Genomic DNA, 12,476 nt, shown 5'->3' on the forward strand with positions numbered 1-12,476 from the left:
AAAAAAAAGAATGAAGCAGAAATTGTCTGTTAAAGACTAACAAGGATTTTTACCAAGGAATAACAAATTTAAAATGTGAAATCATTGAGCTAAATAAGTAGATGTCAACATAATGGATTCCAAGTATATACTTTCTGTTTTGGAAGAGTAATGCCATTCTTAAGTGGCCTGGAGAGACCTGGATCCAAATTTAATGTAAAGGCATGTAAGAAACTCCATTTGGTGCTTTGAGATAGTCTTAGATTGGGATTCCCCTGTTCCTTTTCTGCTTTCTCTGGTTTTAATAAAACATCTTCTCTTGTATGATTTCATTTCTTTCTTAGCATATTAACTGTATTTTAAAATTTTTTTAAATGTTAATGATTGCCTGAAAATTTTAAATTTATCTAAGTCTAGACTCCTTCGCAAAACATTCCACATCACTGTGCTGTAGGAACTTCCTAACAGTACTCCCAGTTTTTCCTACCTGCACTTAAGACATCATTGTTACTCATTTCACTTATTCATATGTTAGGTCACCCAATATACTGTTACATTATTATTTAAAATAATCTTTTAGGACCCTCTCTGGTAGCATAAGGGGTTAAAGTGCAGCACATGAAGCTATCTGCAACCACTGTAGCACGAGTTCGATCCGCAGCCCTGGAGGTGACCCACATGGTACAGCAGAACTCTCCTGACTCACCTGCTGCTCTGCTTCCCTCAGCAGTGTATTTCTGTCAATCTACCTGTTCTGCTCCTCACTCTGTCTATGATGAATGAATCTTCTCACCCCCTGCACCTCTGACCTGTACCACAGTTCTTCCATGCATAAATAAATAAATATTTTTTTAACTTATAAAAATAAAATAATCTCTTACATTAAAAATGGATCTTCTATACAACCAAGCAATTCTATTCCTAGGTATTTATCCAGAGAAGAGAGAGACACTAATTAAAAAGAAAATATGAATTCCCATGTTCATTGCAGCAATATTTACAATAACTAAGCTATGAACAATCTGCATGCCCTAAAACAGATGAATGGATGAGGTAGCTATTGTGTATACAGAACGGAATACTATTCAGTTGACAAAAATGATATACTCTTGCCATTTGTGATGCCATGGAAGGAGTCAGAGAGGATTTTACTAAGTGAAATAAGTTAGAAGAATAAAGACAATACAAGATGGTATCATTTATGTGGAATATGTAAAATATAGAAAAATCAAACATACAGTCAGATAACACCAAACTAACATGAAACCCTAGAATGTTGGTTATAGAACTTAGGTTACCAGAGGAGGGAGGGTAGTGAGTACAGTTTGATAATAACACCTAGAAGGGGAGAACCTATACTTCTAAAACACAAACAACATTGTAAAACGGTTACCCCTCTAAAAGAAAAAATATATCTACTTTCAAGGTATATTGCAGGCCTTGAAAAGTAATAATTGCTTTTAAAATGGGACCTCAATGCCCTCCCTGGTGGCATAACGGGTTAGGACGCAGAACTGCAAGCTAGTGGCAGCTGCTTCAGTGCAAGTTCTATCCCCAGCTCTGGAGGTGATCCACATGATATCTCAGACCTCTCCTGTCTAGCCTGCTGCACCCTTCAGCAGTGTACTTCGTTGATTTGCCTGTTCTGCTCCCCATTCTGACTCTGGTGAATCCTCTCACTGCCCCTGCACCTCTGGCCTGTACCCAAGTTCTGTGTACACAAATAAATAAATAAATCTTAAAAAAAAAAATGGGACCCTAAAAGCAAAATTACTTTCAAAGTAAATGCTAAAACCTTATATGAATATCCCATTATGAGTTTACTGTATTAAAAATAGATTGCCATAACTTAAAACATTTTTAAGAATTATCTTTTATTATAGAACAATGAATAAAAATGAGTTTTTATTTGACATCTATTTTTTCTCATGTTTTTCCATTCTTTATGTAAACCTGTGTTTCTAAACATACATAATATTCTTCTTTCTGGAAGAACTTATTTCAACATTTCTTGCAGAGTAAGTCTGCTAACCCTCAATTTTTGTTTTTAAGAGAAAATCTGTTTCTATATCACTTTAGGAGGATAATTTCACTGTCCATAAAGTTCTAGATTGGTGGTTTCATTTCTCTCAACACTTTATATTTTACTGCCTTCTGACTTGACTGATTTCTGAGTGATAGTCTACTATAATTCTGTTCTTATTCCTCTGTAGGAAAGGTGGTTTGTCCCCTTCTGGATCCTTTCAAGATTTTTGCTTTGCCTTTGGTTTATTAAAATTTAATATACTATGCCTGTGTATAGTGGGAGGAAGGGTTGTGTTCATTCTTCTTAGTATTCTTTGAGATTCCTTGACCTATAATTTCATTTCTGTCATTAATTTTGGAAAGTTCTTGGCCATTATTCAAGTATTTCTTCTCCATTCTCTCATTCTTGTAGTATTATATTTATAAATATATTTTGCACTATTGTTTCTTAAATTCTGTAGCTAGGTGTTTGGAAGCTGCCACTCTGTCCTACCAACAAGTAAAAAACTGAACAGAATGAACATAAACAACTCTCCTGGCATGTATGCTAGAATGGAGGACAGAGGGTAAGCCTTTGTCCCCCAGATTGAGTACAGGTGAATATAGGGAATCACTATTTACCAGAAGAGAAAATTCATTGGGAATCATTGCCCAGGCAGGAAAACCTGAACTATAATTGACCCTGAGAATTGAAAGGGGACTCATACGTGGTGAGGAGGGGTCTGCCACACAACTTTAGGAGAGTTACCATTAGGAATTCTACTAGCTTCCCATAGTAAATCAAAGAAAATTTACAGTCTTTTGACAGGAAGAACAAGGGAACTATTTTGAAATGCACCAGAGCATTCTGTTCTGAGAAAGGTCACCACCATTTAGGGTCTTCCCTGGTGGCACAATGGGTTAAAGAGCAGCACTCTAAAGCTGTCTTACCTGCTGCTCCCCTCAGCTGTGTATTGCAGCACATCTGCCTGTTCTGCTCCCCACTCTATCTCTGGTAAACCCTCTCACCCACTGCACCTCTGGTCTGTACCCTAGTTCTTATATGCACAAATAAATAAATCTTTAAAAAAAAAAAAAGGCCACCTATGTAGGGGAAACAAGTAGACCAATGCCTAGCCTGCTAGGATATTAGCAGAGTCTAGCTGACCTGTGGAAGGCAAATACCCAACCCCATGTACTCTGTCCATCCTGTTCCATTAAAGAGGTGAGGAAAAAAAACTCAGAAAACTGGGGTGGAAGTCCGCAATCCAAAATCAAATGTTCACTAAAAGACAAACCTAATTACAGACTGTAGATCACTTCAAACTCCTCCCATACCTCACCATCTACAATTGGAGAAGGACATATTCTATAATATAAACCTTCAGACAAAGGCTGGACTCTGAAATTGTGATCCTATTGTCAGGATGTTTTCTCTGTCTTTCCCAACCCAGAGATTGTGTTTTTATTAATGTCAGCTTTTAACTTCCATTTGTAACTGTTTGACTCTGAGATTCAATCTATTGTGTTATCTTCTCAATGCAGAGACTGTAGTGTTGTTTTTGCCCAACATTTGAAATATTTTTACTTTGTTTTAAAAGCCAGTGCATATTTTCAGGACCTCACTGGTGGCACAGGGGTTGTTTCAGTGCTATCAAGTTATTGCCAGCCACTGAAGCATAAGTGCGGTCCCTAGCCATGGAGCTGACCCACATGGCATGGCTCACTGCTGACCTGCTCACTGCTCCCTTCAGCAGTGTATCTCAGTAGATTCGCTTGTTCTGCTCCACACTCTGTCTCTGCTGAACCCTCTCACCTCCCACATCTCTGGCCTCTACCCCAGTTCTAGTATGCATAAATAAATAAAAATAAATATTTTTAAAAACCCTTATTTTCAGAGTATTGGTGGATGACAGAATTTTTATTCACTTGTTTCATGTTGTATCTAACTATTCACTGGTCATTTCTCAAATGCAAAACACCCAGGTATACCTCTGAGAGGTAGAAAGCCCAGATTTTACTGATACCTAATGGTAAATTATACATGAATAACTACTCTGCAGAGAAGTTAATGGCTTGAGAAACAAGATGATTTGGGAATTAATAGGGAAAGAAATTGGGTTCACCTGGTGCAAAAAGGCCATCATTAAGATTTGATGTCAGAACCATGTCTGTCTGAGGCCATATTGAAACAGAAGGTAAACGCAAGCAAGATAATAACGGGATCATTGCCCAAAGTGAAGGATGACCTAAGAGTACCAAGTGGGTGGCTCTGTATCCCAAAGCTGGCACAGCTAGGAAACTCCAAGCTAAGGCAGCACAACTTCCCAGAACCCAGAAAGAGCTGTGGCAATTGGACTTCTAACAGATGTCAGAACTGGGGTTGTGCAAAGAACTGAAATCATTGCCAACCTAAGTTCTGACAGGGAAAGCACAGGAACCTAAATGTTCCTACCTCCCTATACTTATCTGACTTTCTATTGGCATCTCACATTAGCTAACCCCAAAGAAAAGTTAGTGGACAATCCTACAGAGGTTTAGGAGCAGAGAGGATGAGGAAGGATGAAAGGGAGTTCTGGGCCCTCTCTGGTGGTAAAGCACAGCACAATGATGCTATCCGAAGCCACTGCAGCATGAGTTCAATCCCAGGCCAGGGAGGTGACCCACATGGTGTAGCAGACCTCTCCTAACCTTCCTGCTGCTCCCCTCAGCAGAGTATTTTAGTCAATCTGCCTGTTCTGTTTCCCACTCTGTCTCTGGTGAATCATCTCCCCTCTCCCACATCTCTGGCCTGTACCCCAGTTCTTGTATGCACCAAAAATAAATCTTTAAAGAAAGAAAGAAAGGGAGGTCTGGAGAAGCAAATGGAGAACACCCAGCCAAAAAGAATTCTGTGTTTCTGGAATCTTAAATGAAGAACATCACAGGGCACTGAAACAATATGTCCTTGACTTAAGGAAAACGATCTCCAGTACATTGCTGCCACATTTTGACTCTCTGATAGTCACCTGAACTCTCACCTCTAGGGAATGACTTCTGAGGGAGACGTAGATATGGTTATAGTGTCTACAGTTTTTTAAAGATTGTGTTGGAGGAAGAATGAAACTGGTAACAAAGATTCATTTTTCTCTGTCACAGCCTTCTAGCAGCAAGAGGAGGAAACCGCCGAACTGCCGATGTCGTGGCCCATGGGTTTGCCAATCTTTTAACTTTGGACAAAAATACCCTTCAGGAAATTCTAGTGCATTATCCAGATTCTGAAAAGCTTCTCATGAAGAAAGCCAGGTACATCCTTCAAAACCATAAAAGAGAAGAGTTGGTTTTACTTTGTAAAATCTAAGAGAATGATATTATCATGCAGTATCAACTTTCTCTGTGACATACACTTGTTTGTGCAGTTATTTATTGACAATATCACAGGTTAGAAGAAGGTGTATATTTCTGACAGGTTTTTCCAGAACTCTCACTCTGCTATCTAAAATAGCTTTTCTTGACTATTCCAAAGAACAGCTTCTTAGATCTTCAGTGTTAACTGGTAAATTTCTAGCAGTATATTTGTGTGACATTTGTCATTTGTACTTCATGTACCACAGGTGCCATCATGAATCCCTGTTTTGTTGGCTTTTAAGTTACTTGTTCAGAAATCCAACTTCCTTTCTCTTTTCCTGTTTTACTGATGTCAAATTATCCTAATGTTCTCTCTTTTGTTTGGTAGATAATCATGCACAAGCATTTTATTTCTTGAAGAGGGAGTATATTTTATTTTCTAAATGCTATCTTATGAAGTTCAAATAATTGGGTGTACTTGTGTAACTCAAAAAGTATAGAGATGGGCCCTCCTCAGTGGCGCAGTGGGTTAAAGCACTGAACTAAGAAGCTAAAGCTACTTCCATATGAGTTGGATTCCTGCCTGCCCCGGAGGTGACCACATGGCTCGGCAGACCTCTCCTGACCCGCCCACTGCTCCCTTCAGCAGTGTACCTCGTAGATCTGCCTGTTCTGCTCCCCACTCTGTCTTTGGTGAAGCCTCTCACCGCCCCTGAGGCTCTGGCCTGTACCCCAGTTCTGTATGTACAAATAAAATAAATCTTAAAAAAAAAAAAAGTACAGAGATATTTAAGGCGAAAAATACACTGGTGTAGGCGCAAGACACTTAAATCAAGTTTTACTTTTGGTTGTATTTTCTAGATACAGTGTAAACATTTATTTAACTTGGTTTGGTTTGATGTCAAAAAAAATTTCAGCAATAATCATTAGATTTTTGCAGTATAAAAATTAATTTAATTAAAATAATCTTTCTCTTCTGTCTATAGAGAACTTCTAAAGAAAAAGTCTACAACAAAAGAGGCAACTACTCCAAGAAAAGGACTTGCCTTTCTCTTTCCACTAAAACAAGAGACACCCAAAATGTTTAAAGCGCTCACAGGAGGTCCAGGAACAGCAAGTCTAGCAAAGCTGCTCAAATTGAAGAGAGAACAAACAGTCCAGGTAATACAGCAGAATGAAAGGAGGATTATAGTGAAGAGTATACTGGACTAAGCAAATCAGACAAGCTCCTATTTTAATTCTGTTACTGGAAAACTGGGCTAATCTGAACTTATCAACTGCTAATAATTACTTCTTTATATATTGCACTTCTTATTAGTTAAACTGTATTCTCATACAGTATCACATTTAATGCTTATGGGTTTATTAAAGATAGTTTTAATGTATATGTATTTATGAATACAGTTTCCCTCATTGGTTTTGATTTTGTATTTGCAAATCTGACTACTCACTAAAAATAATTTGTGATCCCAAAATCAGTACTCATGCAACTTTGTGGTCATTTGCAAATAATAAGCATGTGCTAAGCAGTGAAAACTGCCTAATACTAGTATTCCCATTTGAGGTCAAATAAAGGGTATCGTTTCAACATTCATACTGTAAACAAGTAGCCTTTTCACAGTCTATTTCATGACAAAGTTTTCACGTGGTTATGCAAATTTTTTCCCCTCCTTTTAAAAATGGCCCCCAAGCACAGTGCTGAGTGCAGTCTAAGTTTCATCACCACAAAATGCTCTGATGTGCCTTGCAGAGAAAACTGACATGTTATGCAAGCTTCATTCAGACATGACTTATAGTGCTATTTGCCATGAGTTCAATATAATGAATCAATAAAATATATTAAATAAGATGTCTCTAAATAGAAATACACATAAAACAAGGTTATGTATTGATTGGTTGACAAAAATGTTGAAGCCAGAGGCTTATAGCTACCTAACCCTGCATTACTCCTTAGAACAATGATTTAGTGTTTGCTAATTCATGTTTGGGGCAGCTTTGTAGAACAAACTTACCATGAGAAATAACTGTATGTATATGGACATACTCATAAACTTATAAAGACACATAAGTTACCAACAAGCCAGTAAACATTTTCACAAAAATTTTCAATTATACATCACAGATATTTTAAAGGCAGAAACAACCTTGTTGAATTCATCCACCTTCATGTCATAGATGAGAAACAGAGAGATCCAGATCAATGAATCGTGATAAAACCACAATCCATGACATAAGTCAGGTGTTCAGTCTTCTAGGCCTATTCTGAGCTATCTTCCAATTCCTAGAAATTTCAAGCAACTCAAATGTTACTGTTTTTCTTATTTCATCATTCTTTGATTCTCATGATAAGCCTATGAGGGTCTATGCTGAGAAACATAGCAGGAATTTTTGTTTTCCAAATCTACTCATTATGTTATCTCCAAAACTATAAGAAATGGGTAATTGTGGATGTTTAAAAAAATTGGTAAGGCAAATATTATAAAGTCAGTCACACAAAGGGGGAGGTGAAAACTTGTTTCTTGGATATATGTGTACCCAGCACCACAGTGAAAATTAAGACTAGTGTATAAACCAAATGTTTCATTTACATTAGCATTAGAAGATTATATGGTTCAAAGACAAATAGGGATATTAAAGGAATATTGAAGTACAAGTGAGAGTGAGGCACTCCTCAATTTTGTTTGTGTACATTTATAACTTATACAAGCCTTTATCAAACTGCCCTAAGCATCACCAAGAAAGAACGTATTGTTGTTTTCTTAACTATAAAATTTCTACAAATGATACTAAACACAAAAGGTTCTAAAGCTGTAGCTGAAGTGCCTGTGGTATGAATGGAGACAATTATATGAGGAAAAAATTATGTGTTCTCCCCAGGGTTCTCCCAGGAGCTTTTTACAAGAGGAAAATGATAATTTCTAAAGTATTTTTATTGTATTTGGTTAATATATTTTATTGAAAAAATAATACTTAAATTTTAACTTCATAAAGTAAGCAAATACTTTAAATCAAAACCAGATTCTTGGACACTGAGTCTAATAATTCAGAGCATGAGGATAAATAAGAGAATTTGACCGAGATAAAACTGCAATTCAGAATAACACTGTAAGTCAAATGTGACGCTCAGCTCCACTCTCAAGCACATCAGAAAACTTAGAAGAGAGTCGAATGCAACATAGACAGTATTCCCATATTAACTTAATTCAGTTAGAGTAGTGATTGTTAACCAAGACTCCAATGTTCTTGATTATAATTTCAGTACTAATTCTTTGTCACTGACTCTTTCAGAAAAAAAGTGAGAACTCAGAAAGACGAGAGGGTAAAGGAAAAGAATATGACAAAAAAGGAAAAGAGCTGGCAGAGAACCCAGTGGAAAGATACAAATGCAGTTCAAGTTCTGTAACAGCAGAGGAAATGCCTGGGGAAGTAGCTGTCTCACCCAGGGGAAGTAGCTGTCAGTCACTCATCATCAGTGTGGCTCCTTCGACTGAGATGGGGGAAGAGGTGCTGACAATTGAAGTCAAAGAAAAGACTAAGAAATAAATGTTTGATTGTCTTTAGATGTAATCTAGCTAGTTCCCAAAGAGATTGTACCCAGGATCGTAGCTTAGTAGCTTGAATTAATGAGGGGGGAAGTCTTATCAGGGCCTTTGAGAAATGATACGCAAATCCCTAGCTTAGTTTGTAGGATTTATCTGAGTGTGATCGTATGCAGTGGTAATAAGAAGATTATTAAAAACCAACCTTATTCTCCCTTATCATTAACTTTGTGCAACTGCTGTTTCTCCTAATTGGTTCTCCTACTCAGGTTTCTTTTTCACCCCAGTCCATTTGTTCTTGATGCCTCTTCTCTCAGTTTTGATAGCTTGACTCTGATGTGATTCTCCAAACTTTTCTGTTAAATTAAATGTGTGTATAAATTATTTTTATGCATGGTCATAGTTTATTGTTATATGTATATGGAATATTACCTTTTATTTGTATGGAAAATGAGATTTTAACAAAATAGGTCAAAAGTCAGGTGATTTCCATTCAAGCAAGGATCATGAGTCATCCAAATATCAAATCAACTCAGCAGCTCGAACAGAAGAGCAGCAGAGCTTATAAAGCCTATGATTGAGAAAATCTGAGTTATAAAAATGTCCCCTGAAGAACAATGGCAGGCAGCAGGACTAACAAGCCAACCCATCGTAAAAATCACACTGCCACACATATTGAGAAATTGTATCAGTTGCTAAGGAAACAAAAATTTTCCTCACACCAAGGTAAAAGGCAACAATCTACCTAACTTTTTTGGCTCAGCAAACCCAGGCAGGAGAAATCAGCTCAGCCCCATTTTCATACAGGCTAAAGTGACATTTCTTAGCATCTTCCTCAAGCATTTGCTTCAGAAGATGCCAGATCTGGGTTTCTCATTTACAGCTTTAGTAAAAAATGATAAGGTTAAGAAGGCAGACTGTACACATGTCAGATTGACATATCCCTACAATTTGCAGAACCTACATGTACAGCTGTTTACAAAACCTCCGCGTTAATTAAGTGCACTTTAGGAAGTTGTCCTCATGAATCAGCCAGCATTAGCATAATTACCAAAGTTGCCTGCTGTGAGGAGACTGAAAAGCCAGGCTGATGTCGGAACTATAATACATATAGAATTCCATTTTAATAAATGCCATTAGTGTATAACATTAAGTCTGTATAATAAGGCTATTTCCAAGTCCCAGAAAATAGTCATTGGAACAGCACTATGCTGAGGGCTTTAACAAATTATGTTAACCAATAAGCCTATAAATGGCTCGCTATCATTTGGTAGGATCAGTTTTTTTTTTTTTAAAAAAAGTGGTTTTGTTTTAATTTAGAGTTCAAGTGCCATGGAAATAGCAATATTTATAAAAGGTTAGTTGGTGTTTATCAGGAGTAAAGGGAAAGTAGAGAAAATTTAAATAGTGTGTAATTGTTACATGAGAGCTTGTGTGGAGAAAGAACGATTACTGAAGCCAGAAAGAAAAGGTAGAAATAGGGCTTGAGAAGTCTGATAATAGGAAGAAAAGAAAGGGAAAAAAAGAAATCCTGAACTTCTGAATTATGTTCTCCCCTCACACTCTGTAAAGAAGTTAGAATATAATACCATCGAAATGTATGTGCTTTCTCTATCACATATTTCTCCTCCCAAACTACTCTATTTCAGATAATAAAGATAACATAATCTTCATTTTTCCAATCCCTCAGACTAAACTCTAATAATCAGTAATTCTTCCATTGCTCACTTACTGAGGTTTACCAAATCCTTTTTCTTTTTCTTTTTTTTTTAGTTGCCCCTTCTTTTCAACTCCAATGCTATCACCTCTACATATTTTCTACACTATTCAAATAAACATACTTTTAAATTATAATGCCTTCATGATCTGAGTATCTCCCAAAGGCCATCACCTTCTACTAATAATACTGTCATCTTTGGGAGTTAGGATTTCAACAAGTGGATTGGGGGAAACAGAAGCATTCAAACCATAGCAACCACTTTTGCCCATATTATTTTTATGCTCAGGGAACTACTAGTGTCTCCTACTGATTAACCTTTAATTACCCAGTTTTATCACCACTATCCCAACAATAAGTAACTCTGCTGAAGCTAATGTAGTTGCTTTTTCTGATATTACCACCTAATCTTCTTACTCCAGTATTTGTACATGTTATCTGCTGGAGTACCAAACATTGACTTTCTTTATCACTTACCTCATTTCTACACTTCCAAATCTTTCCCCACTCCCCACTGCCTCTAAAGTCATCAACCCAGAATAGTTCCAAACTCAATTATCTTTTGCAACTTCAGGAAGTACCACATAGTACAGTACTCCATTGTTCTCTAAATTTGGCTTAATTATAAATTATTTCTGCTTAATTATAAGAAGACAAAGACTAGCACTTTTGCTTTATTTGTAACAAAGGCAGATAGCCCAGCTTTTTTCTTTAAAATAGATTACAAATAGCAATTCATGAAGCAAACTAAGTAGGTAATCAACATAGAAAAGATACTTGACTTCACTTATACACAAAGAAATACAGATTGGAACAAAAATGGAATATCACTTTATATTTATTAAGTTGGAAAACATTTGAAAGCAGGTAGTAATACGAAGTGGTAGCAAGTATGTAAATTGGGGTTCCTATTCTGACATTTAGCAAAATTCTGGAAGTATACCTGAGAACTCAGTAGTTCCGCTTCAGACATGTGTAGCTCAGAAATCTCTCAAGCAGATCTCTTTGAGGGAGTGCATAGGAGGAAATGTGTTAGAACATGGAGGGAACTCTGATATCTACCACCAGGAAAATGGATTTCAAAATAGGTATGTAGATGAGTTTTTAAGATGAATTTCTGCTTTTAGATGATTTAATGAGTTGGATTACACATGACTACATAAATAAATCCTTTCTTTAAATTAAGCTGAGTGTTTTGGGCATATCCCTGGTGGCGCAGTGGGTTGGAGCACTGCACTGTTGAGGTAAGCAGGGCAGTGGCAACTTCAATGTGAGTTCGATCCCCGCCCCCGAGGTGATCCACATGACACAGCAGACCTCTCCCGACCCACCCGCTGCTCCCTTCAGCAGTATACTTCTTCAGTAGGCCTGTTCTGCTCCCAACTCTGCCTCTGGTGAAGCCTCTCGCCGCCCATGCGCCCATGCACCTCTTGCTGTACCTCATTTCTGTATGTGTGAATATATAAATCTTTAAAAAAAAAAAAAAAACCAAGCTGGGTTTTTTTAAGTTAAGAAAAATGTTACCTTCAATAATACCATGTATGTGTACTTTTATAAGGTTTATCCATTAAAGAAAATGTACAAACCAACAAATTCAAGGTTGCTAATTTTCTGCAACAAAGGAAAAACTTGCCAGAGAAAACATAGGAAGTCTCAGCAAATATAGGAAAAGAATAGGTTACTCTACGGAATTAGGGAAAGGTTGAGGTTAGGTGGAGTTTAAAGGAAGTGATGTTTTGATAGGCTCAAATTAAAGGAAGGCTGTATGTAAAAGAAGCAGACTGAGAGTCCTGTAACTTTGACCACTGCCTGGTTAAGCATAGACTCTTGAGTCTGAAAACCATTATCTGAAGTTGTGCACCAAGCTACTTCTCTGTGTCAAAAAGATTCAGACCTTCCAAGCAAAAGAT

General features: G+C 37.1%; 1 protein-coding gene across 1 annotated transcript in view; it reads left to right on the forward strand.

Annotated features, from left to right (window-relative positions):
- Nucleotides 1–8,853, forward strand: part of CNGB3 (cyclic nucleotide gated channel beta 3) — a 101,530-nt gene extending 92,677 nt beyond the window's left edge. The window contains exons 16-18 of the mRNA XM_004679750.1: nt 5,122–5,268; nt 6,297–6,471; nt 8,599–8,853. Of these exons, the coding sequence (XP_004679807.1) occupies nt 5,122–5,268; nt 6,297–6,471; nt 8,599–8,853 (577 nt within the window). The remainder of the gene's footprint in view (nt 1–5,121; nt 5,269–6,296; nt 6,472–8,598) is intronic.
- Nucleotides 8,854–12,476: the final 3,623 nt, after the last annotated feature.

Source organism: Condylura cristata, unplaced genomic scaffold (genome assembly GCF_000260355.1).
Source record: "Condylura cristata isolate star-nosed mole 26May11 unplaced genomic scaffold, ConCri1.0 scaffold00009, whole genome shotgun sequence".
Classification (NCBI taxonomy): Eukaryota; Metazoa; Chordata; class Mammalia; order Eulipotyphla; family Talpidae; genus Condylura; species Condylura cristata.